The sequence below is a fragment of the Lithobates pipiens genome, unplaced genomic scaffold (genome assembly GCF_037356315.1).
Source record: "Lithobates pipiens isolate NorthernLeopardFrog02 unplaced genomic scaffold, aLitPip1_a1.2 Scaffold_27, whole genome shotgun sequence".
Taxonomy (NCBI): Eukaryota; Metazoa; Chordata; class Amphibia; order Anura; family Ranidae; genus Lithobates; species Lithobates pipiens.
The window spans coordinates 143,076,099-143,102,528 of NW_027507788.1; the positions used below are offsets into that span (position 1 = coordinate 143,076,099).

The window sequence follows — 26,430 nt, forward strand, 5'->3', positions numbered from 1 at the left end:
TATTTTGAAGCCTCTGGCTCTAATCACATGCTTCAAAGCAAAACACCCCCCCCCCCCATGGAATCCATGGCCTGCCTTCCCTGGATGTAGATAGGGGGGCGGCGCCTGTGCACCTCTATGGACGGGCCGCCACTGCTTGTATTATCTCTGAAGTCTCTATATCCTCATTCTCTTACCATCTCTTGTATCATGTCTGAAGTCTCCGTATCCACATTCTCTTACTATGTCTTGTATCATGCTCATAGTCTTTGACTATATCTTATTGGGTTTCTACTGTCTCGGACAGTGAACATTCACAGAATTTTATGTGTGACCTTTGATGTCGAGGACCACACTCGAGGCCCCCCATATCAAGGAAGTTGTACGTGAGTGACAGCTCTGAGTTTGGTGGCGCAACAGTCTCAGGGCTTTTAGTAGTCTGCACAAGGGAGGCTTTTACAAGTAGATAACATGCATAAAACACATTGAGCCCCGATTCACACATATGCAATGCAGGAACCAGCACAATTCCAGTGCCAGTTCCCGCATTGCATCTCCCTCGCAGGCATTTCACACTGTACTCTGTGAGCTGCTGCAGGTGTCAATACAGAGTTAATGGCACCCCCAGATCGGCTTGCAGATCGCAGTGTGAACTGTGAATTTGGACAGGAAATAGATTGCAATCCGATTCCAGTGTGGGGGAAAAAAGGTTTCTGTACTATTTTTGTGGAAATCAAATGTGAGTTCAGCCATACAACTGTATGGCTGAACTCGTATTGCACAGACATCGCATGTGATTGACACAGCAATGCATTGTGAATCACAAGCAATGTGTGACGTCGTTTATGTGTGAACCCAGGCTTAATGCATATATACTGTGTTTCATGTGAGGACTTGCTGAAATAGGTTACAGAAAACTGAGACACGGGTAAAATAAGTAAGCTTTAGGATATTAGCACAGCTGCAGTTTTTGCTGGATAATGTTAACTGCTCAAAAATTTTAAGTGATATTAAACCCAAAAACAATATATTGCAATATACCCAAGTAATATATTGCAGCTTACCAATCATTAGATGTGGCGTTTGCATTGCTTTTTTCCCTCTGTTTTCATCTGGTGATCTGGCCAGTAACACACCTCCTGTATTAGCGTGCCCCCACTTTGGATGAAGGGGCACAGGGAGCACAATAGACAGCAGCATGGTAAGTCTGGGGGGGGGGGGCAAGGGGATTGTTGGATGTACTAGCACATATTCCGACACATTGAAGCCAAACTCCAGCTAACACTTTATATGCAGTTACAGCAAGTTTTTTTTAATTTTTCCTTTTAGGATAAAGGTGTTACATGAATAAAAAAAGGAGGTCATTATAAGCACCCCTGCCAGTGGTAAATGGTTTATTAATGCTCTAACTCGCCGATCCCCAAACTTTTCTGTGCCAGTAAGCTGTAAGGTGTGGCCAATTTTTCTGGGGGTGGTGGTGTTTCTCGCAGCGTATCATCTTTCACATTGTATGAAAAAAATTGGGCTAACTTTATGGTTTCGTTTTTTTTAAATTCATTGAAGTGTATTTTTTCCCAAAAAATTGCGTTTGAAAGACTGCTGCACACGTGACCTAAAATATTGAAATAACCGCCATTTTATTCTCTAGGGTCTCTGCTAATTATATATATATATATATATATATATATATATATATATATATATATATATATATATATATATATATATATATAATATAAATGTTGGTAGATTCAAAGCAATTTTCCAGCAAAAAAATGCTAATTTTATCTTGTAAGCAAGTGTCAGAAAAAGGCTTGCTTTTTAAGTGGTTAAACTGCCCTCATTTACAGACCGAACTTCGTCCCTTTGCTCTAAAAGAACTTTAACAAACAATGTTTATAGTTCTCTCTTTCAGCATATGATGTTGATAAACATTTGCTGTTTTTTTGTTTTTTTTTGACAGCTCTTAGCAGAGAACAGCTCTACACTTGTTACTTAGAAATAATTGAGGAAGTGCCGGATTAAGATCACAAGGGGTGTTGAATGGAGACTGCATTTTTTTAACGATTAATCGTGCAGCTCTACTGCACAGTGTTCATCGAGCACCTCAGATCACCAGGCTCCTGCATCCATGTGTTTGCTGTGCTCTGAGGCTTCAGAAGGAGAAGAGCAGCCGCCACTTATTGACAGGGGGCGGCGCAGGACTTGTCCGTCACGCACCCCCTGCTGGCTACAATAAAGGGCTATTATATTAAATTGCCGCACAGCAGGGGGTAAGCATCGGGTGAGCGAGTGAAGCTCTGCCCCCTGTCAATAAGTGTAGGTTGCTCTCCTTATTCCGACGTCCCAGGGCACAGCAAACACATACAGGTCCCCTGCTGCCGACCAACAACAACCAAGTCCCGCCTGGGTCTTAATTTGGCCGGGCTCTGAGTGGATAATGTGGAGTGGCCTGACTGCAGGGTGTCTCCTGCATAGACCATTATGAGACCGCTGTGCTGCTGCTGTATCGCCAGAGCAGCCGCTAGAGGTCTGGGGTTGGCACTGGTGATTTGGTCTCTGCTGTCATTTTGGAGAAGATCAGCTCTTGTGAAGGAGAAGCGGAAAAGAAACAACAAGAGGTGGAGCCCGGGTGGCAATAAAATCAGCTGCCAATAGAGATGGAGCTGCCATCAACCTACTGGCCCCCAACAGCTCATGGACTGGCACTGGGCCATGGCCTGGGAGTTGGGGACCCCTGCTCTAACTAATGCATTTTTCAGGAGAGCTTGTTCTGTTGAAAAATAACAGACTTGCTGGCAGGTTAAACAGGTAAAAATTGAGTAAAGAAAGCCTAAAAAAGAAAACAAATGCAGCCATCACATCTGAGAATTGATAAGCTGCAATATAATAAATGTTTGCTTTTGTGTTTAACATCATCTTAATTTGTTACTTGGAATTGCATATAACTAGTTAAGGACCTAGGCTAGGGTGAAACTCTTAGGCCCCTTTCACACATGCGGATGGTATGTCCGTATTTTATCCATTCGTTTGCGGATGAAATACGGGCCATACATTCATCCCTATGGGATAGCGGGTGTCTGCGGATGAGCATCCGCAGACACCCGCTATTGTCCGCCTCCGCAAATGTCCGATTCTGCAGACGGAGGAAAATCCTATTTTTCTGTCCGTCTGCAGAGCGGATCGGATGAACACGGACACACGGTCCGTGCTCGTCCGATCCCCATAGAGGAGAGCGGAGAGCTGACAGGGCGGTCCCCGCACAGTGTGCGGAGACCGCCCTGTCCGCAGCCGGCTCAGCGGGGACAACGGAGCGATCCCCGCTGAGCGAGCGGATCATCACGGGGCGGATCTTTACTGATCCGCCCCGTGTGAAAGAGGCCTTACAGCAAAGTGTTCTCCTCCATGGAGGACACATCAACAAGTGTAGCTGCCAGGACCTGCTTTTATTGTCGCAGCGCAGGTCTCTGTAGCAGAGTTGTTGTGGGCACAGATTAGCTTACACATGTCTCATTGTTGGTGTGTTGTTGTAAATTGTAGGTGGTTTATGTACCTTCCCAAAATATATAAAAACACATTAAGAGCCGGTTCACACAGGGGCGACTCAGATCCGACTTCAAGTCGCCCCAAGTCACCTCAGGTCGCACAACATGTAGAAATCAATGTAAGTGAATGAGAGCTGTCTTAATGCACACTACTGAAGTCGCTTCGACTTCAGAAAAGGTTCCTGTACTACCTCAATCCGACTTGTAGGCGACTGGTACCCATTGATTTCAATGGAGGTCGCCTACAAGTCGGATCTCCGTCTATACGGAGGCGACTCTCTGAGAATTATCAACTCTCAAAAGGAGTTCCCCCCTGAGAGCTCATTCTCTGATTGGCCACGGCAAGTCGCCTGGCCTGGGGCGACTTAAAGTAGTGTTGTAAGTCGTGTCCAAGTCTGTCCAAGTCACGTCCAAGTTGCCTCCAAAAGTCGTGTTGAAAGTCGTGTTGCCCCTGTGTGAACCGAACCGAAATAAGTGCACTTATTTACAATTATTTGTTTTTTCAGGGCTAAATAGACACTTCTGCAGTGGAATTTGGTCCTGGCTGTCGGCTTGAGGGACAAACGTTTTTCCTAATGTGCTCTACACTTACCCTGGAGGGATAATATGGACTGGGACTGTACTGCAGCCATGCAGGTGGGAATGCGTGTGGTTCGAGGAGTTGACTGGAAGTGGGTTAACCAAGACAATGGCGAGGGCAGCGTGGGAACTGTGGTAGAAATTGGACGCCAAGGCAGCCCTACAACACCTGATAAAACTGTAGTGGTTCAGTGGGATCATGGCACAAGAACAAACTACCGCACTGGATTCCAAGGCTCCTATGATCTGTTGCTGTATGATAATGCTCAGACAGGTATGTAATGATGATGCTTGTCCGGTCATATTGATAGCCTAAATAGAATCTCCACTTTATATCAAACGTAGACTGTTGGGTTAGTTCCAGTTAAATTAAAGAGACCGAGAAGTAGCACTCATGGGGAGATGTAGCGTACTGGTTCAGCTCATGTGGCCTGTCTTTAACATGAATGACAATTCAGCTGACCTTGGTTACCACCATGCAGAGTTTGTGCAGGTCATGAGACCATTAGTAGCAGCTTTGGGTCAACTGACGTGTCATGACAGCTTTAGGTTGCCTAAACTAAATAGCTTTGGCATCTGTGGTGGTTGGATTTCTTTATGTACAGCACTGGGGTTGATTTTAAGTTCTACCAAGTACACACTATCTGCATGGATTTTGTATGTTCTTTAAAAGTTTGCATTGGCTTCCACCCAAAAACTTAAAACATGCTGTTTGGTTAATTAGCTTAAGCTGGCCATACATTTTACAGTTTTCTTATTCAATTTATTTTAAGCAAGGCATAAACAATGCAAATTTCATTGCATTGGCACACAATTCACATGATTCGTGCATCAACACAGGCAGATCTGACAGGGGAATCCCTCCCACTGACACGGTGAATATTGCTGTAGCAACCACTAGCAATAATCTCAAGTAAGATCTGGCAGGCTGGTTCTACCCAAGTTGATATATCGATCAACTTGGTACATTCAGCCTGCTCGAATCTTGGCCAGTTCAGACTTAAACCGTCTATGAACAGCCTTAGATTTACCTTCAGCTATGTAGTGTAAGGGCCTGCCTCATTGCATACAAATTGAACGTGTTTAGGTTTGACCTCATTTGATATGGTTTTGGTAATTCTAAAGGAAAATTGTATAATGTATGACTAGCCTAACCTTTAAAACTACATCTATAGATCCTTGCTTGCATAACTGTGCAAGCTCCTCTGCAGAACGAAGGCTCATGATCATGCTCGGAACTATGTGACAACACCAGCTATCTGCAGATATAAAATCATTTATATGGTGTTTGATCAGGATCTTCCAGCACACGTACAGTATGTCATGAGGGTACCCAGCTTAATGTGTACATGTGTGTATGCAAAATATGCATAACTGCCCTCCTTTTTTACCTCACTGTGTCCAAATCAGAAAAAGGAGCTGGTAATTTACAAATTTACCGGCCCCTTCCCTCACTTTCCATCTGCATGTGCAACCGCAGCAGCCGGCGAGAGAGGGAAGCCTTCAGTGCTGCGAGGGGGAACAGGAAGGGGGGCAGGCACACTGGGGGAAATGAGATGTGGGCAGCACAGGGAGGGGGACCTGTGTGGTGGAACAGGAGGACAATTAAAGAACAATGCCCTGTGTATGTGTGTCTCTCCCTCCAGCAGGAGGGAGAGGGGGATAAACCAGCTTTCAGCTACTGGAGGGAGAGACACAGACACGGCATTGTTCTGCAATTTTTCCTCCTGTTCCGCCACACAGGTCCCCTTGCTGTCCGGGCCCCCTATCGGTGGCCCTGGTTGCAGCACAGCTGTCATGTGGCAAGAATGAGATGGTATTGCAGGTGGTAGTAAGAAGCTGTTTTTGTACCATACAATGCCTTTGCCACATTTGGGCAATTTAGCATTTGTTACAATGTGGGTCTCTGTAGCATCCTGTTCTCATGGGCTTCTTAGGAGTCTGACTATTTTGGAGAACTCTTTGTTGACTACACCAAAGAAGTGCCCCACTCCAAGCTCTACCCTCTGATGTCTGTAGCATGCTGAGTACCTGGAGGTCCAAATCTCATATTGACCAAATCTCATAGTGACCTGCCTGTGCTGTTTTGGATCTCTGAACCAGTTTTATCTGCTGTCATTTATCTCCACAACTTAGCTTACTATACTGTGTGCTCCCTTCTCTGTGAGAAAAAGAGAATGCTGACAAAGGTTTTCCATAAGGAACATGAGGAGCATTTCTTGGTCAGTATGTCTTAGAATCCTATCAGATTAGAAGATCTATAGAATGAAAGAGGTTTAGTAAAGAAGGATGGTTTCAATCACGTATCCTGCCCAGTAATCCCATCCAAGATTTCTGCCATCTGTTTTTTTTAAGCCTTTTTTAAGCTAAAGGTACAGGGATATTGGCCTACAAAGAAGATTGTGTTGTTATTGTCAACTATTTTGTATGGTGCCACCAGTAACCATGTCCCAGCTGTAACAGGTTTTCCTGTTCCTCAGGTGTCCGCCATCCAAACATCATCTGTGACTGCTGTAAGAAGCATGGAATTCGTGGCATGCGCTGGAAGTGCAAAGTCTGCTTTGACTATGATCTGTGCACGCAGTGTTACATGAACAACAAGCACGACCTTTCCCATGCCTTTGAGAGATATGAAACTGCCCATTCCAGGCCGTAAGTACAGCACCACAAACACTGCCTCAAAGAACACCTTCAGATGGCCACAGAACTGAGTTTAATTCACGTTTATTCACTGAAAGGATTGCTAAACATATTCCTAAAGCAGGGCAATTTTTTTTTTTTTTTTTTTACCATGCAGTAGGGTTGTGCTCGCACTGCATGGGTTATCTGCTCGTTTTGGTCTAGGGGTTCAGAGAGCCAAGATATATTCACTTAATCCTCCCAGCACAACAGCAGTCCCTTCGGTTCGTGCCCCCCACGGTCCAGCAGTCTTATGCGGTGGACTGTTCCTGGCATCATCACTCCCATAGACCAGCTCTGGACGTGAAGACATCAGGAACAGTCCACTCCTGGAGGTGAGTGAGCACAATTTTCCAGAGAATTTAAGGATTGGATGAGTATAGGTGCTGTGTTCACTCCTAGACAAAACGAGCAGTTACCAATAGAGTGCAGGCACAGCCCCATTGTATGGGGAAAAAAACATTCTGCCTGTTGGGCTTTAAAATCGCAACCCACCAAACACCGTTCACATTTTGAGCAGATGTGACATGTTTAATTAGCTGTATGGGGACTATAAGAGAAATATCAATTTCTTTTCTTGCATTCCCAGCACAGTTCAACTGTCACTACCATTTTTACAAGTGCCACTGTCCATGTTTGATTTCAGATTATATTTAAATTGAACATGTCATTACAAAAAAATGCATAAATATTTTCATAGAAGCAGTCACTATAAGTTATATGGCTGCTTTCCCTTAGTCATATATATATTTTTTGTTACTAGCACTAGTGAGTTTCCTTACATTTTTATTTTTATTATCATTTAGTCATACGGGTTGTGCGCACTAGTACTTTATTTTGTATAGTCACTATAAGTTACCAGTGTGCTCCTTGTTTTTCATACCATATCTACAGCTTTGTGGAAGCCCCCAGACTTTCCATACAAAAAAGCAACTTTAATAAAGTTGATTCATAGATATCCCTGATGGTAATTTGTGGCTTTACAGTAGGTGACTGCCACTGGCTGTTTCATAGTAGGATATAGAGGGGTCTAATGTGCTGACCTTTGGCTGCCTTCTAATTTAGAAGGGCTCCCGGGGCAATCTGGGGGGATCAAATAAAAACAAAACAAAGCTATGGTAATGGTAAATACAGAATTTGTAAAGAGTGTGGTTGTCTTGTACTCAATTACTCTGTGGGCACCATCCCTTCATATAAATTGGATCACAGAAAATGTGACTTTCATGTGCCAACCAGAGAGAACAGACACACATGTATAAAATCAGTAACATCTTCATTGTACAATTAAAAACAAAATCTGCTACAGATTCTTAAAATGTAACCGTCTTTAGATTAATTGCGGCTGAGATTCATTAGAAACAACATGTGGTATATGAAACAATCCCTTGTATGGTGTCTAGAATCAATGCATTTTGTAATTAAATCGATTTTTCAGGATCTACACCTTTTGCATATACATGAGATGGTCCATTCTGCAAAATAAATACAACTCACAAATACACATTAAAATGCATACAATATATAACATAAGAATGTAATTACAAAAAAATACATGTCATGCCATATCATCAGAAACATAGAAACTTCCTGCATTTACACTTTGTTGAAAACTTGGCAGACTGCCCAGATTTTTTCTTTACAAACAAAAGTGTATCCCTTTGATCTAAGAAGGAAGCTTGGTTACACTGTTTCATAGTAAAAACTTGGCAGACTGCCTGGGTGTTTTCTTTTGACAGCTGAGAGAGCAGATAAGTTTCTCCACTTGTTATATGAAAGAATTGGCAAACTCTGCAATAGAGATCATCAGAGTGGTTGAATCAAGATTGCAAATTTTTAACGATTAATTGTGCAGTTCTACTGGAGTTAATTCCCTTTTTAATGCATTCCGATATTCTGTTTGTTTTGCTTGCAGAAGCTTGACATTGCATGCCACCGCTGAGCCTATTAGGACCCCCAGGTCCTTCTCCATCCTAGACTCCCCCAGAGGTTCTCCCCCTAGTGAGTAGATTGCATTCACATTTTTGCCACTCAAATGCATTATTTTACATTTTTCTGCTTTAAACCTCATTTGCCATGTAGTGGCCCACCACATTAATTTGTTCAGATCTTCTTGTAAGGTTTCCACATCCTGCGTAGAAGTTATTGCCCTGCTTAGCTTAGTATCTTCTGCAAATACTGAGATTGAGCTGTTTATCCCATCTTCCAGATCGTTAATTTATAAATTAAATAGGATTGGTCCCAAGACAGAACCCTGGGGGACCCGGCTTTCGACATCAGACCATTCCAAGCACTCCCCATTTATCACTACCCTCTGAACTCGCCCCTGTAGTTTTCAATCCATGTACCTACCCTATGGTCCATGCTGACAGACCTTAGTTTGTACAGTAAGTGTTTATGGGGAACTGTATCAAATGCCTTTCCTTTATCTAGATTGCAGCTCACCTACTCATAGAAGGTTATTAGATTTGTTTGGCAAGAATGATTCTTCATGAATCCATGCTGATTACTGCTAATGATTTTGTTAACAGTTTGTTTTGCGGCAATGGCGCACATGACTTCGCCGCACATGCACTGTAGCCTTTATCTGGGCGTACGAAGATTTGCATCATACATGACTCCAGCTTAGCCTGTTCACTGGGACCACGCATGTGCGTGTCCACACATGCACAGAACCTCTTGCAGAGGTTACTGAGCCCCCCTGATCCTCTTTGGCGTCCCTGAGGCCTCTTAAGGCTGCACAGGCTTTCCCCTTACACCCTCTGTCGGAACAGGTGGTGTATACTGATTGGGAACATCCTCACAGGATTTTTGTTCCTCTTTAACCACTTGACCACTGGGCACTTAAACACCCTTAATAACCAGACCAATTTTCAGCTTTCGGTGCTCTCACATTTTGAATGACAATTACTCAGTCATGCAACACTGGACCCATATGAAATTTTTATCCTTTTTTTCACACAAATGGAGCTTTCTTTTGGTGGTATTTAATCACCGCTGGGTTTTTTATTTTTTGTGCTATAAAAGAAAAAATACAGAAAATTCTGTAAAAAAATGAATTTTTCTTCATTTCTGTTATAAAATTTAGCAGATTAGTAATTTTTTCTTCATAAATTTTGGCCAAAATTTATACCACTACATATCTTTGGTAAAAATAAGTACAAATTGGTGGATATTATTTGGTCTTTGTGAAAGTTATAGAGTCCACAAGCTATGGTGCCAATATCTGAAAATTGATCACACCTGAAGTACTGACGGCCTATTTCAATTCTTGAGACCCTAACATGCCAGAAAAGTACAAATACCCCCCAAATGACCCCTTTTTGGAAAGAAGACATTCAAAGGTATTTAGTAAGAGGCATGATGAGTTTTTTGAAGTTGTCATTTTTTCCCACAATTCTTTGCAAAATCAAGATTTTTTTTACTTTTTTTTTTTTTTTTCACAAAATTGTCATATTATCAGTTTATTTGTCACACAGCATATGCATACCACAAATTACACCCCAAAACACATTCTGCTATTACTCCCGTGTACGGCGATACCACATGTGTGAGACTTTTACACAGTGCGGCCACATACAGAGGCCCAACATGCATGGAGCGCCATCAGGCGTTCTGGAGCACCCAGGACAATTCTGACATTTCTCTCCTACATGTAAAAATCATCATTTATTTGCTAGAAAATTACATCGAATCCCAAAACATTATATATGTTTTTTTAGCAAACACCCTGGAGAATACAATGGTGGTCGTTGCAACTTTTTATCTCGCATGGTATTTGCGCAGCAATTTTTCGAATGCTTTTTTTTGGAAAAAAAACTGTTTTGTGCTTAAAAAAAAAAAAAAACACAGTAAAGTTAGCCCAATTTTTGCATAATGTGAAAGATGAAGTTACACCGAGTAAATCGATACCTAACATGTCACTCTTCAAAATTGCACAGGCTCGTGGAATGGCGCCAAACGTCGCTACTTAAAAATCCCCATAGGCGACGATTTAATTTTTTTTTTACTGGTTATATGTTTTGAGTTACAGAGGAGGTCTAGGGCTAGAATTATTGCTCTCGCTCCAACGTACGCAGCGATACCTCACATGTGTGGTTTGAACACCGTTTTCATATGTGGGCGGGACTTACGTATGCGTTCGCTTCTGCATGCGAGCACATGGGGACAGGGGCGCTTTAAAAAAAAAAAAAAAAAAAAATGTTATTGTTCATTTTACTTTATTTATTTTAGTTTGACGTTTTTTTCCCCAAAAATAAATTTTTTGATCACTTTTATTCCTATTACAAGGAATGTAAACATCCCTTGTAATAGGAATATGGCATGACAGGTCCTCTTTACAGTGAGATGTGGGGTCAATAAGACCCCGCATCTCACATCTAAGCTGGGAAGCCTGAAAAAAAAAAAAAAAAAAAAAGATTCTGGATTTGATAGTATTGGCGAGTCGGTAGAAGCACCGGAGGGCGGCGGGAGGGGGGGGGGGTGTCTATGGCTGGGTATTGCAGGGTATCACCGACTATGGCTGGGTATGGCTGGGTATATCAGAGTATGGCTGGGTATCTCAGAGTATGGCGTTGCAGAGTATTGCGTTGCAGAGCATTGCAGGATATTGGAGGGTGTTGCAGAGCATTGCAGAGTGTTGCACGGTATTGGCGGGTGTTGCAGAGCATTGCAGAGTGTTGCAGAGCATTGCAGAGTGTTGCAGAGCATTGCAGAGTGTTGCAGAGTGTTGCAGAGCATTGCAGAGTGTTGCAGGGTATTGGCGGGTGTTGCAGAGCGTTGCAGAGCATTGCAGGATATTGGAGGGTGTTGCAGAGCATTGCACGGTATTGGCGGGTGTTGCAGAGCATTGCAGAGTGTTGCAGGGTATTGGTGGGTGTTGCAGAGCATTGCAGAGTGTTGCAGAGCATTGCAGAGTGTTGCAGAGCATTGCAGAGTGTTGCAGAGCATTGCAGAGTGTTGCAGAGCATTGGCAGGGTATTGCAGGGTAATGCAGAGTAATGCAGGGTAATGCAGGGTAATGCAGGGTAATGCAGAGTAATGCAGAGTAATGCAGAGTAATGCAGGGTAATGCAGAGTAATGCAGGGTAATGCAGAGTAATGCAGGGTAATGCAGAGTAATGCAGGGTAATGCAGGGTAATGCAGGGTAATGGCAGGGTATTGCAGAGTTTTTGCAGGGAATTGAGGGGTTAATTTTCGGTGAGCAGCGATGTGGGCACAGCAGATGCAGCCCACATCGCTGCTGACACCGATCTCTTCCCCCTCCGCTGTTCCGATCGGTACAGAGAGGGGGAGGGAGGAACCGGCGTCATAACATGACGCCGGTTTGTTTACAAGTGATCACTCCGTCATTTGACAGAGCGATCACGTGGTAAACGGCCGCGACGAGCGGCCGTTTACCGTGATCCGTGATGCGCCGGGTCCTGTGGACCCGGCGGTCACGGATGCTCTCGAGTGCGCGCCCCAGGGGGCGCGCGAGAGCGGAATTCTGGGAGGACGTCATATGACGGCCTCCCACAGTTAAGAAACCGCCCTAAAGCCGTCATTCGGCTATAGGGCGGTTATTAAGTGGTTAAGAGTTTTTCCCTTTTATATCCCATGGATGAAAAGTTTGTAAAGAAGTGGAGCATGCCAGCCATAGATGCACCAGTCTCTTCCTTTAAGCAAGAACTTAACTTGTCCGGTAGATAACGCACACAGCTTGAAAGACACTGTTAACAAGAAATTGGAGACATTATTAAAAGCTTCCTTTTCTTTGGCCAGTTCAGCTATTCAGCCAGCTGTTGCAGTAATTGGTATCTGCCAGTCTGTAAAGGATCAGATCAGACGGCCTGACAGGCCTATAAGAAAAATACGAAAAGATTCCCAAAGTACTCTTCAAAAAGGAAAACCCGGTATTTAACTAAATATCTTTATTGATTAACCACATATATATATGTAAGTAGAAAATTTATATATAAATACACCCAGTTTGACACATATAAAATAAAAATTAAGACAATTAAGTCTTAATTGAACAGGTGGCCACCTCTCCCAATCATACAACACTCTCAAACACCATAGATAGAGAGATCTCCCACACAACCAATTTTCCGATATTCATTGCTTGAACAAATTTCTTTCCAAAAATGTCCTGTTTATGTAGTATATATAAGAAGAAAGTTCAAGCGGTTGAATGAAAAGCATATAAATGGTTGAAAGTGCAAAGTCAATCTCTATGCTCCGCTTCAAAGTAAAGTGCATGTGCAGTTAACTACAATATTGCCAGTTGTATCTAAGCAGAGGCCACAAGCTGATATATCACTGGTATAGATCATTTTCATGACAGGAATTTGAATCAGTAATTAGATCTGTTGGTCACGGACTGGTGAAAATCATAAAGATCAAGAAAACAAACGGATGTAGATTAAACTGAATATAGCTTCCCCTTCAAATGCATAGGGGTAAGATACAGCTCACCGTTTTAGACGTCTTGATACATTCATCCAGTGAGATCTTCAAACAACATGTCATGTAAAGATGTTTTTTATTTAGGCATCACTCAGTCAAGCTGGCAAAATATGGGGAAGAGTCCATCCCGGTTATCCAGAAAGGCATTCCAGATTGAATTGCATGATTTTAAAAGTCCTTCAAAGGAACTGCTATAGCCTCAAGTCTGCGCACACTCAGGCAATCAATCTTCCATACAGCATATGAACACAGTCACTGGGAGCATAGTTGTTGGTGGGGAGTTCAAAAAGTTAAATCCAGAAATAGGTGGAGGTGGTTGAAGGGGCCTAATCGGGAGGATTATCTGGCTGAAAATAAAAAAAGATATTCCTTGAGTGCTGTGTTTTTGCTGTTCACGCTTTGAAAGGATTCCATACAGCAGGTTTCTCATTTGGTTCTCTTGTCTGTACATATGCGCAGACCTTTGTGACTTAAGAACTCGTCAGCCAAACTTCCTTGTAAAAGGTTATCGGCAGGTTTTACCTTTCATACGTTTATTTGGTGATCATTTGGACAAATATATCCAAAAGATTTCCAGAGGAAAGAGTTCTCTACTTCCTGTTCAGAAAAGCACCAGGCGTCCCTCATTTAAAATTTCAGGGACTGCTTCCTCAAATGTCTCAGCGGCAAGGCATTTCCTCCGCCAACAGGGCGCTAGGGCCAGGGGCAAGCCGCAAGGCCAGGGCCAGAAAAAGCCCTGGGTCCAAAACTCTTCTAAACCCAGGACCAAGCCCTCCTTTTGAGGGGATGCCCCCACTCTATCGGGTGGGGGGAAGGATGCTGCACTTTTGGGACACAAGGCCCATTTCTGGACCTAAGATCCCTGAACCAGTATCTACTAATCCAGTCCTTTAGGATGGAACCTATCCACTCAATTGTAGCCCTCCTCCAGATGGGAGACTTTTTTTTGCCTCCATCACTATAAAAGACGCATATTTAAATGTACCTATCTTTCAGCCTCATCAGAGGTTCCTGTGATTTGCAGTAAAGGAATGTAATTTTCTGTTTGTGGCTCTACCCTTCGGGCTTGCTACTGCTCCCCGGGTGTTCACAAAGGTCATAGCACTAGTGCTGGGTCTTTTAAGGGCCCAAGGGATCCTGGTGCTCGGATATCTGGACGACCTCCAGCACAGAGATCACTCATTACAGGCTCTAGAACAGAGCATAACATGCACATTGCGGTATTTGGAAAGCTTAGGCTGGATCATAAATACTGGAAAGTCAGCCTTGAAACTAGCTCACAGTCTAAAGTATTTGGGTCTGATCCTAGATATGGTCCAAGCAAGAGTATTCTTGCCATCCACAAGGATCTGTGCCCTGAAGAATCAGGTGCATCAAATAAGGGGCACCAGACAACCCTCCATTCAGCTCTGTATGAGTCTTCTAGGGAGGATGGTATTCTCCTTCAAGGCAGAGCCCTATGCCCAGTTCCATTCCAGGCCTTTACCACAAGATATCTTGTTGGCTTGGAACAGAAGAGGACAAGCCCTGGATTATCCAATGTTCTTATCTCTTCGGGCACGCTTAAGTCTAAACTGGTGGTTGCAGGATCAGAACCTGCGAAAGGGGAAATCCTTCCTCCCAGTAACTTGGAGAGTACTGACTACAGATGCCAGCCTCTCAGGCTGGGGAGCAACCCTAGAGGGGCTCGCAGCTCAATGGAAATGGTCAAGGACAGAACAGATCCTGCCCATCAATGTCCTGAAATTACAGGCAGTACCTCTGGCCCTAAGGTCCTGGACAGTGGAGCTTCAGGACTGCCCTATCAGGGTTCAGCCCGACAATGTCACTGCAGTGGCTTATATAAACCACCAAGGTGGTACCCAGGAGTAGAGAACTGAAAGGCAGATTATCTCAGCCGCTAGCAGATCTGCCCAAGGGAATGGTCCCTACACCCAGGGGTGTTCCAGGAAATTTGCCAACGTTGGGGGTGGCCAGAGGTCGACCTGGCATCCAGGTTCAACAACAAGTTACAGCAGTTTGTGTCCCGAACAAGAGATCCTCTGGAAATCGGAGAAGATGCTCTGGTAGTTCCATGGAGCCAGTACTCCCTGGTTTATGCTTTCCCTTTGATCCCTTTTCTTCAACATTTGTTCCACGGGATTTCGGAGAGAGAGGGTTCCAGTCATTCTAGTGGCACCAGCCTAGCCCAAAAGGCCCTGGTTCCTGGAGATTGTGAGACTGACAATATACAGGCCATGGACGCTTTCAGGTCACCCCAATCTACTGTCTCAAGGTCCTATATTCCGCCCCAATTTACAGTCTCTAAATTTGATGGCATGGCTATTGAAGCCAGAGTGTTAAAGGACCGTGGCATCTTGGGACCAGTGGTGTATACCCTAGTAAATGCTAGAAAAGCTGTCACTGGGAAGATCTATCATAAGATCTGGAAGACTTTTATAGTGCTTGGTGTGAAGTCAAAAAATGTGATCCTTGGAAATACACGATTGGGAGAATGTCAGAGTTGGCTTTTGTGCAGGGAACCATGCTTGAGCCTTCACCACTACAGGGTCGTGTTACGACCTGTTCTATCCTTTTTGCCAAAAGTGGTGTCAGCCTTTCATTTAAATCAGGACATTATTTTGCCTTCTTTTTTCTCAGCCTCGTTCGGCAGAAGAGAGACAACTGCATTTCTTGGACATTGTCTGGGCAGTCAAGGTTTATTTTTCTAGAGCTGTGGCGATCCAAGGATCAGACTCCTTTTTTTCATTTTACCAACATTACCCAAGAAGGGCCAGGCATTTTCCAAGGCTTCCATTGCTAATGGGTCTGTCAATTGGTCATTCAGGCCTACGGTCTGAAACGTAAAGCTCCTCCCTTTTAGGGTGAGAGCTCAGTTTACCAGGGGTGTAGCAATCTCCTGGGCTTTTCACCATCAGGTAACTGTGGCTCAGATTTGTAAAGCTGCTACCTGGTCTTCAGTGCATACGTTCACAAAAGTGTATCAAGTAGATATTCGAGCAGCCGAGGATTCAGCTTTCGGCTGCAGTTTACTGCCATCTGCCGTATAAGGTCTGATGGCTATTGTTTGGCAGGGTGTCTCCCTCCCCTCAAGGCTATTGCTCTGGGATGTCCCATCAGTTAATGAATATTAGCCAAACTGTTGTACACAAAGAAATGATTTTACAGGTAAGTTTGACTAAAAAATCATATTTTTGAAGGCCTTCTCTTTTGCTTTTATATGCACTTTTACATTGGAGTTAAGCCACCCAGGACTTTTAGCTCTTTTAAATGTATTTCCCATTGGGATGCACTGGCTAATACCCTTATTTAATAAGCTCTTAAAGCATACCCATTTTTCATCCGTGTTCTTTGTTCCTAAGATTTTATCCCATTTATTACCTTCTATTAAGGATCGTAGTTTAGGGAAGTTGGCTCTTTTGAAATTCAGTGTCTTTGTATTCCCCTTATGTTTCCTATTTGTGGGATTTATACTGAAACAAATTGATCTGTGGTTGCTGTTTCCTAAATTGCCCTGTATTTCCACATCCATGATCAGGTCTGTATTGTTGGTAATCAGTAGGTCTAGTAATGTTTTGTTTCTAGTTGGTACATTTACCATCTGACCCATGAAATTGTCCTGCAAGACATTTAGGAAATGGTGAGCTTTTGATGAATGCACGGTTCCCAGTCTATGTTTGTGTGATATTCTACTTTTTTAAAAGGGTTATTCTAGTTTTGTATCCATCAACAATGCTATCTATCAACACCCTTCTCTGTTCCCTATTGCACTTGCCTCCTCTTTAGCAAGTCTTCCGCTGCCCAAGTTTGCCCAATTACTGAATAATGCCATCAATGGTGTGTGGTCATGAGAATCACTTCTGTCCCTTACATAAGAAATCATGCACATGGGTCAGCACTCGCGTATCTACAATAATCAGTCAACACACACCATTGCCAGCGTTATTCTGATGCACAGCCTCATGGGCTGTGTGCAGAGTGAAAGGTGTACGGGTTAGCAAGTGGACAGATGTAGGCAGCAAAGAACTTTCTAAGAAGCAAGTGTAGCAGGGACCAAAAGAGTGGGGAGGGTGTCCATAGGTAACTTTTTAATTTTGGATGCAAAAGTAGAATTTTTCTTTAAGTTTATACATTTTTTTTACATTGTAGGTATTCATTTCCAGGGGTGGGTAAACTACAGTTCTCCAACTGTTGTGCAACTACATATCCCATTGGACCTTGGAAGACTGACCATAACTAGCAGGACTCCCAGAGTTACCAAGCTTTCTAATATTTTTTTTTTTTCAACAGAGCAGCTTAGATAGGTTATCATGTGAAAGTAGCCTGCTGACTGGAAATGGACAAACATGGAATATTAAAAAGCAGAATTTCCGGTTTGACTGACTAATAAAATAAATAAACTTTTTTTTAACAATGAACAATGAGATTACATACAAACACACAACACATTCCTTTTAAAATATAGGGAATGCTGTTTGCTTGGAGTTCATCTTTAATTGTACTGTCAGACATGGTGCAAAAATGTCTTAAGAGGCTAGTGGGTAAGCTGTGTACCATTCATCTGTTGCTAATGTATTGATTATAGTTGTGCTCAGGGCCATTTTTAAGGCAGGGCAAGTGGCATCTGCCCTGGGCCCTGTCATTGTTGTGGGGCCCAAAGCGGCTGCCTCATACTTGGCAACTATCCCAGTTTAAATTTCCTTGTTCCTTGAGATTTTAGTCCAGTGCTGTGTCTTGATATTTCAGTGTGAAGTTCTGTTACTAATGCTGCCCAGCTCTGCCCTATTGAGGTGTACAGATGACTCACCGGCAGACCCTGTGCTTTAATGTAAATACCGACATTGACATGTAAATAGTGACGGCATGCATATGTAAATAGACGCAGACCGGCGGGATTCATATGTAAATAGAGGAGGTATTCATATGTATATCATGCCCCCCTGAGGTCATATCCAACATCACCTATACTGAATGCTACCCACTGGGGAGGTGAAGGGGCATGCTTGAAAGTCTGCACTGGCACTGAGCCAGAGAGTCCTAGGATCCCTAGGAGTCTAATGTCAATTAATGGGCCCCCTCATCTCCCCTGTCCATGGTGTGCAGTAACCTACAGCAACCAATCAATGAGCAGTATTGATGTACAGTAATCTCTAGCAGCCAATTAACAAGCAGAAATTATGTGCTGTAACCTCTAGCAACCAGTGAGTGGTAATGATACACTGTAATCTCTGGCAACCAAACACAATTGCTGTCTGATCTGATTCAGTAAACTGATTTTGAGTCTTGCTGCTTTTTATTATATGTCTCAAAGCAGGTGGAGAGCGAAACTGCATGGGGGGGCCCAAATTTTTTTTTTGCCCAGGGTCCAGTCTATATTAAAGATGGCCCTGGTTGTGCTGTGCTTAGAACTATAAGAATTAAGTTGGCTGGTTTACTATGAAATACTGCTTTTCAGAATTACAGATGACTTCCTGAGATCTGGTGATGTGCCCATTTCTGTGCAGTCTTGGTGACATTAGAAATCGGAGGTGATTAGTGTAACAGCCAAACCAGGCTACCACCTGCATGGAGTGTTATTGCTGCCACCTCAGACAGCCGATCAATTCATAGATATCACTGTGGGATGGAGAGAATCTTGGCTACACATCAAATCATCAAATCCTACTGCTGAAATTCACAGCACTAGTGGAGCTAATGAAACCGCTAATGAAAGAGCAACACTCTCTTAAGCAGAAGTCAGTTAACTGTATTAATGTAGCGTGATCATTCTTCCTGGAAGGGGCATCACTCACAGATGACAGGCTTGGTGGACCCTGTTTCCAGTCTCTTCATTGCCAGTTGATAATTGTCAAACTCATATTGCAGTACCCTGCAGGAATTGCCTAATATATTTAAAAAACTGTCAATGCAGACTTGCTTTTGAAGTTGTAAGTTTGGGAACTGTCAGTCCTATCTTTTATTACAAAGCAAGTTACAGACCAGGGGCCAGAATACAGCCAGCAAAGTGCTGGACATCTGATCTACTCATGTTTGTTTAAGTTAGTGATTTGGCAAGTAGTAAAGAAACCATCAGGATCACAGCCCCAGAGCTTTCTGTCTCAAAAACAAATCTGCAGTGACAGATTTAATATTTCTGTCTGCTCTTGACTTGCATACTGACCCTAACTGTATCTAATGCTAATCTGACTAGTCAATTATTATAAACAATTGCAGCAGATGAACACCAACCATAAGGAGGCCAATTGGAAATTCCAATTTTAACCACTTTCAGACCGAACCATTTTGCTGGTCAATGACCAGAGGTCTTTTTACAATTTGGCACTGCGTTGCTTTAACTGGTAATTGCGCGGTCATGCAATGTTGTACCCAAACAAAATTTGCGTCGTTTTTTTCCCACAAATAGAGCTTTCTTTTAAAGGTATTTGACTGACTCTGCGATTTTTATTTTTTGCGATATAAACGTAAAAAGACCGCAAATTTTGAAAAAAAAATATTTTCTACTTTTTGTTATTAGAAAAATCCAATAAACTCAATTTTAGTCATACATTTAGGCCAAAATGTATTCAGCCACATGTCTTTGGTTAAAAAAAAGTCAATAACTGTATATTTATTGGTTTGCGCAAAAGTTGTCACATCTACAAACTAAGGTACGTTTTCTGGAATTTACGCAGCTTTTAGTTTACGACTGCCCATCTCATTTCTTGAGGTGCTAAAATGGCAGGGCAGTACAAAACCCCCCCAAATGACCCCATTTTGGAAAGTAGACCCCCTAAGGAAATTGATAAGAGGCATGTTGAGCCCATTGAATATTTTATTTTTTTGCCTCAAGCGATTGAATAATGACAAAAAAAATATATATTTTTTTTTTTTACACAAAGTTGTCACTAAATGATATATTGCTCACACATGCTATGGGCATATGTGAAATGACACCCCAAAATAAATTCTGCTGCTTCTCCTGAGTATGGGGATACCACATATGTGGGACTTTTTGTGAGCCTAGCCGCGTACGGGGCCCCGAAAACCAAGCACCGCCTTCAGGCTTTCTAAGGGCGTAAATTTTTGATTTCACTTCTCACTACCTATTACAGTTTTGAAGGCCATAAAATGCCAAGATGGCACAAAACCCCCACAAATGACCCCATTTTAGAAAGTAGACACCCCAAGCTATTTGCTGAGAGGCATGTTGAGTCCATGGAATATTTTATATTTTGCCACAAGTTGCGGGAAAATTACAAACTTTTATTTTATTTTTATTTTTTTTTTCACAAAGTTGTCACTAAATTATATATTGCTCACACATGCTATGGGCATATGTGAAATGACACCCCAAAATAAATTCTGCTGCTTCTCCTGAGTACGGGGATACCACATATGTGGGACTTTTTGGGAGCCTAGCCGCGTACGGGGCCCCGAAAACCAAGCACCGCCTTCAGGCTTTCTAAGGGTGTTACAGTTTTGAAGGCCATAAAATGCCAAGATGGCACAAACCCCCCCAAATGACCCCATTTTGGAAAGTAGACACCCCTAAATTTAGGGGTACACTAGTGAGACTAGGTAATAAATGGCGGGTGCCCTGAAACTATAAAAAAAATAACTAACCAACCAGCGTCACCTGTAACAGTTATATGGTGATCACTGGTGAAAGGGTTAACTAGGGGGCAATCAGGGGGCTTTATGCGGTAGTATATGGGGGTCCCTGGCGCTATAAAAAGCTGCGGCGAACCTAAATACCTACCTGCCTAACTAGCGTCACCTGTGACACTAATACAGCGATCAGAAAAACGATCGCTTATTAGGCTGGGTTCACACTGGAGCGACGCGGGAACGCCACGAATCCGCAGCGGGTTCCCGCATCGCATGCCTCCCGGCGGCAGTTCACACTGCCCTATGCGAACTGCTGGGAGTGTCAGTGAAATGTTAATGACACCCCCAGATCAGTTCGCATATCGCAGTGCGATCTGCAAACTCGGATCGCATGGTGTGAACACCCATGCGATCCGATTCTGCTGCGGACCAAAAAAAGGGTCCCGTGCGAGTTTGCGGCGGGTGCGACGCAAATTCAGCCATACTATCTGTATGGCTGTACTCGAATCGCACAGAGATCGGATGTGATTTGCACTGCAGTGCGGTGCGAATCACATCCGTTCTCATAAACCGCTGCAATGTGAACCCAGCCTTAGTGACACTGGCGACGGGGGGTGATTACGGGGTTAAACCGGCAAGGGACTGGTGTATTTGACGCACTGTGTCTCACAGATGCTATGAAGGACTCGATTGTTTAAGCCCTATGGCTTATACTTGGACTAGTGCATTCTCGCAGAGGTCCGTGGCTGAAATATTAATCAGTCGAAGCACCAGGTGAAAACCCTTAGCCAGTCTGTGTCCCTTTCTTGGGTACGACTATTTATAATGGATAAGTACATCCAAAAGGGGTAAAGCTCTCTTTACCAGTAAAAGGAGGTTCAGACAGTTCTCCTTTAATCGTGCAGCCTCTCCTATGCCTTAGTTCCCAGGGGCAGCACCCGGATCTTGGGGGCAGAAAGCCCATCAAGCAGAATGCTAAGGCCTTCTCATGAAGGAGCACCCCCACTCGTTCTGGTGAGGGGAAAGGTCCTGCGATTCTCAAAGTCTGGCAGGAACAATGTTAAGACCAGAGGGATTTCTGTGATTTTCTTCTCTAGGTTACATCTAGAGTTTCAAGAGCCCGGATGGCCCAGTCGGCTTTCGATCTGAGGGTTTGGGTCCTGTTTGGGTGCTGCCTGTGGGGTCCTTGAAGCTGCTGATGCGGCAGTCTTTATGCAAGAGTGTCCGTCTCCTCAAAGAATGCTCCTAAGAAAAAAAGAAAAGGAAATAAGAGAAGTCTCCCTTTCTGGCCTCTGGATCAGCTATTATCCCAGTCGGTGATATCAGAGATTCCCTTAGTGGAACAGGGTTTTTTTTTTTTTGGTGCAAACCTTTTAAGCTCTCACAGCCAGACAGAGGTAAGACCCATTCTAGATCTTGGAGATCTGAATCGGCACTTAAACATCCGATCCTTTCATAATTCGATCAGCTGTGTCGATCCTGCATGGAGGGGAGTTGCATATCTCCATGTGCTAAAGTTTCCCGCTTACGGGGGTGTGTCCGGATGTGAATGGCGGTGGACGTGTAGGAGAGGAGCTCCGGGCATCCTTATATACAATCCTTTGCCATCCGTGCCAATATACCCAAATATTGCCTAAATACCTGCCTACAGTTTATGCCTACATCATCTGCTGCTCCCCCGTGCATATATTGTTAGGATCGGGCCTGGAGAACCGCCGATCCTCCGCGAGGGCGGCCGTCGCCTTCTTCCTCCATTGCAGCCCGCGAGGGAGCTGTTACTGGCCTGGAAGAGAGGTAGGGGGTCCCATCACCACTCGGTCTACCCAGCGGTGTGTCTAGCTGAGCCTGCTGATCCACGGGGCCGTTTTTCCTCCATCCGCAGCGGCCGCGGCCTAGTCTGGCCTAGTGCGGCCTGGTGAAGCCTCCAGCCCACCGCACTTTCCTACATCGCTGGCCGGCGGGGGAGCGCCGCGGCCAGCCTGATTTGGCACCGGGGGGGCGGACATTGCTGTGCTCGCACACCCCCACCATACCTCCACCATCCTGACAATAAGAAGGCTCGAGCAGCCAGTGGAGACTACAGGTGTAGGCTGACAGGGAAGGCCTGGTGCCCAGCATCTCAATCACCCCCCTGCCTTCACTCTGGCTTCCTGGGCCTCTCCTGCATAGTACCCTCGGCTGATCCCTCTAGTTGCCATCATCTGTACACTCACCGGCGTCGGCTGGTTATTAATTCTCCCCTGTTGGGCTGTGAGCTTCCAGGACTGGACAAGTGTGGCTTACCTCATGTACTCTCCTGGCCACTGCTCTGGGCCAGAAGACTGCCCTCTGGCGAGACTGGAGCCCTGAGGCCAGTGCTGCATCGATACCCTGGTGAGTGCTCCTGTGGAACACATATTTTTATTTGACTGCTTAACTGTCTGTGCGGTTGTGGGGGGCCCACTATCCTGCGACTGACTATTCCTCTGCTCTGCACTGCCAACCACTGACCCCCAGATTCATGGGCCCTAAGCCCCGGCACAAAAACGCATCAGCACCAGGCCACCCAGCCCCTGCGCCAGCTATACAGCCTGACCCTTCTCTTATAGGGAGGCTGCAAGTCCTGCTGACCGAATTAGCCATGGAGTCCGAAGCCTCCCCGAGTGCGGCCCTCTCTGCCCTTCCATCTCAGGACAGCACTGCAGTGATCCTGGCTGCCATTGAACAAAGCAAGACCTCTATGCTGGTGAGAATAGACCACCTGGCCGAAGAATATAACCTCATTAGAAATGACCTGGACAAGATCAAGGGTAGGCTGACTGAATCGGAAACCAGAATTTCTGCCACTGAAGATCTAACAGCTACCCACTCCAATACTATAGCGGACTTGCAACACACAGCACAGTCGCTTGTCGCTAAAGCAGATGACGCAGAAAACAGGGCAAGACGCAACAATGTTCGAGTCCTGGGTCTTCCGGAGGGGGAGGAGGGTGACCGACCGGCAGAGTTTGCAGAGGAATTCTTCAAAACACTGCTGGGCCTCGCGGATATATCTCCGACCTATGTTGTTGAGCGTGCCCACCGTGTCCCCATGGGACGCGTTATTTCTGGTGCGAATCCCCGACCCTTTTTGGTTCGCTTCCTCAACTTCAGGGATCGTGACAGGATCCTTTCCGCAGCTCGCAAACATCCTTCGCTGCCATACGGCAACTCATCAATCCTATTGTTTCCGGATTTCTCCGCCGACCTGCAGCGCAAGAGGAAGTCCTTCAACGATGTCGGTAAGCACCTACGCGAAAAGGACATTAAATACAGCATGTTGTAACCCAGCCGCCTCCGGGTCCCCCATAACGGCTCGGTCAGGTTCTTCGATTCTCCGGCGGATGCAAGTGATTGGCTGGACGGCCTGAGGTGATTCTGTCTCTCTTTTGGATCTGGGTTCAGAGGGGTCGTTGTTCAGTTATCTGTCTGTTATATAGCCCCTTGGGTCTTACCGCCCAAAGTTGTTGCTAGTTGACCCCTGAGTCTCCAACGTAGGTCTTTCTTATTAACTCTAGGTGGGAGATTAATCTAACTCCGGGACAGGGTCGTTTACTATACCCCAGATTGCAGGTTTTTCTCTTGCTAGAGTCGCTGCTCACTGGGGATCCTAGTTCGGGACTGGACACGCATTTCCTCTACATCCTTCTAACCCCGGAGCTATCTCGTTGGACACAACTCACTGAAGTTCTAACCCCTACACATTTTCTCTTCACACCAAGTGGAGAGGCACTCACGGCACTGAATTGCCGCACTTTGGAACTTTTCACAGAAGTCTGAAGTTCTAAAGCCGCGTACACACGTAGCCGTCTGTCCGACGTACTTAGTCTGGCGGACGTCCGCCAAACTGTCCGTCGGAATTTTCGAACGGGCTACTTGCCCACACACGGCACTTTTTCAGCGGACTAATACGGCGTACTAAGGCCGCCGTACTAATTCCGCCGTACTTTAGAAATGAGCGGACTCGCCCACACACGCGGAGGAAAGTCCGCTCATTTCGAGCGCGTCTCCAGGTAGGCGGGCCCACGAAGGAGACATCGCTGGCTCCGCCGCCTGGTATGTACTTAAAGGGGAACCCCCAACGCCGAAAAAAATCGGCGTGGGGGTCCCCCCAAGTCCACAACAGACCCTTGTCCGAGCACGCTACCCGGCCGGCCAGGAAAGGGGGGCGAGCGAGCGCCCCCCCTTTCTGAGCCGTACCAGGCCGCGTGCCCTCAACATGGGGGGTGCCTTGGGGAAGGTGGGGCCACGCGGCCCCCCACCCCAAAGCACCTTGTCCCCATGTTGATGAGGACAAGGGCCTCTTCCCGACAACCCTGGCCGTTGGTTGTCGGGGGGCTTATCGGAATCCGGGAGCCCCTTTTAATAAGGGGGCCCCCGGATACCGGTCCCCCACCCTATGTGAATGAGTATGGGGTACAATGTACCCCTACCCATTCACCTGTAAAAAAAAAAAAAAGTACAAAAAAAACACAACACACGAGATAAAATACTTTATTGCACAGCTCCGGTGGTCTTCCGTCTTCGGGGGTCTTCTCGCCGGACTCCTCCGCTATCTTCTTGTAGCTCTTTTGCTAGCGGAGGAGTCCGGCTTTCTTCCTCGCCGCCGGCCTCTTCTCCCGACTTCGGGGGTCTTGTCCCCCTCTTCGGTCTTCTGTCGCCGCTGCCGCCTTCCGTTCTTCTTCTTCTTCTTCTTCTTCTCCTTCTTCTCCTTCTCCTTCTCCTTCTCCTTCTCCTTCTTCTCCACGCTCTCTCCGGCCACAATGCCAGGGAAGTGGCTTTATGTCACATGGTGACCCCGCCCCCTTACGATGTCACAGTCCCCATGTGACATCAACCCATGTGACCAACCCATGTGACACCGCCCCTTGTCCCTATATAAGTTGTTGAGGGCACGCGGCCTGGTACGGCTAAGGAGGGGGCGGGCGCTCGCTCGCCCCCCTTTCCTGGCCGGCCGGGTAGCGTGCTCGGACAAGGGTCTGTTGTGGACTTGGGGGGGACCCCCACGCCGATTTTTTTCGGCGTTGGGGTTCCCCTTTAAGTCCATACCAGGCGGCGGGGCTAGCGACGTCTCCTTCGCGGGCCCCGCCTACCTGGAGACCCGCTCGAAATGAGCGGACTTTCTCCGGGCGGGAAAAGTCCGCTCATTTCAAAAGTACGGCGGACTGGCATACACACGGCCGGATTGTCCGCCGAAATGCGAGTACGGCGTGCAAATTTTTGTGCAAACCGAAATTCTAAGTCCGCCGTACTGTCGGGTCAAAAAAGTATGCCGGAGGCTACACACGGGGGGATTGTTTGGCGGACTTGAGTTTGCCGGACTTTTCCACCGGATTGTTTGATCGTGTGTACGCGGCATAAGAGTTTTTTGAGTTTAGGTTTTGGGTTTCAAACTGACCATAGTTCTGTGTTTTTTTTTTTTTTTGTTTTTTTTTCTCTCTCTGTTAGGGGTACTTCATGGTCAGTAGGGAGTTTATAGTTTACTGTTTTTTGTTTTTCTTTTTTGTACGCTCTATATCCACTGTCTGATATTTATGTCATGTGTTTTGTCAGTGCTTACAAGGCCCAGTGTAAAAGTTGTTCTCCTCCTTGTAT

The 26,430-nt window shown here is 45.2% G+C and overlaps 1 protein-coding gene across 6 annotated transcripts in view; it reads left to right on the top strand.

Moving 5' to 3' along the window:
• Positions 1-26,430, top strand: part of MIB2 (MIB E3 ubiquitin protein ligase 2) — a 278,178-nt gene that overhangs the window by 117,380 nt on the left and 134,368 nt on the right. For all 6 annotated transcript variants that reach the window (XM_077457589.1, XM_077457592.1, XM_077457591.1 and 3 more), the window contains 2 exons: positions 4,031-4,377; positions 6,584-6,755. In XM_077457589.1, coding sequence (XP_077313715.1) covers positions 4,131-4,377; positions 6,584-6,755 — 419 coding nt within the window. In that variant the 5' untranslated portion in view covers positions 4,031-4,130. The remainder of the gene's footprint in view (positions 1-4,030; positions 4,378-6,583; positions 6,756-26,430) is intronic.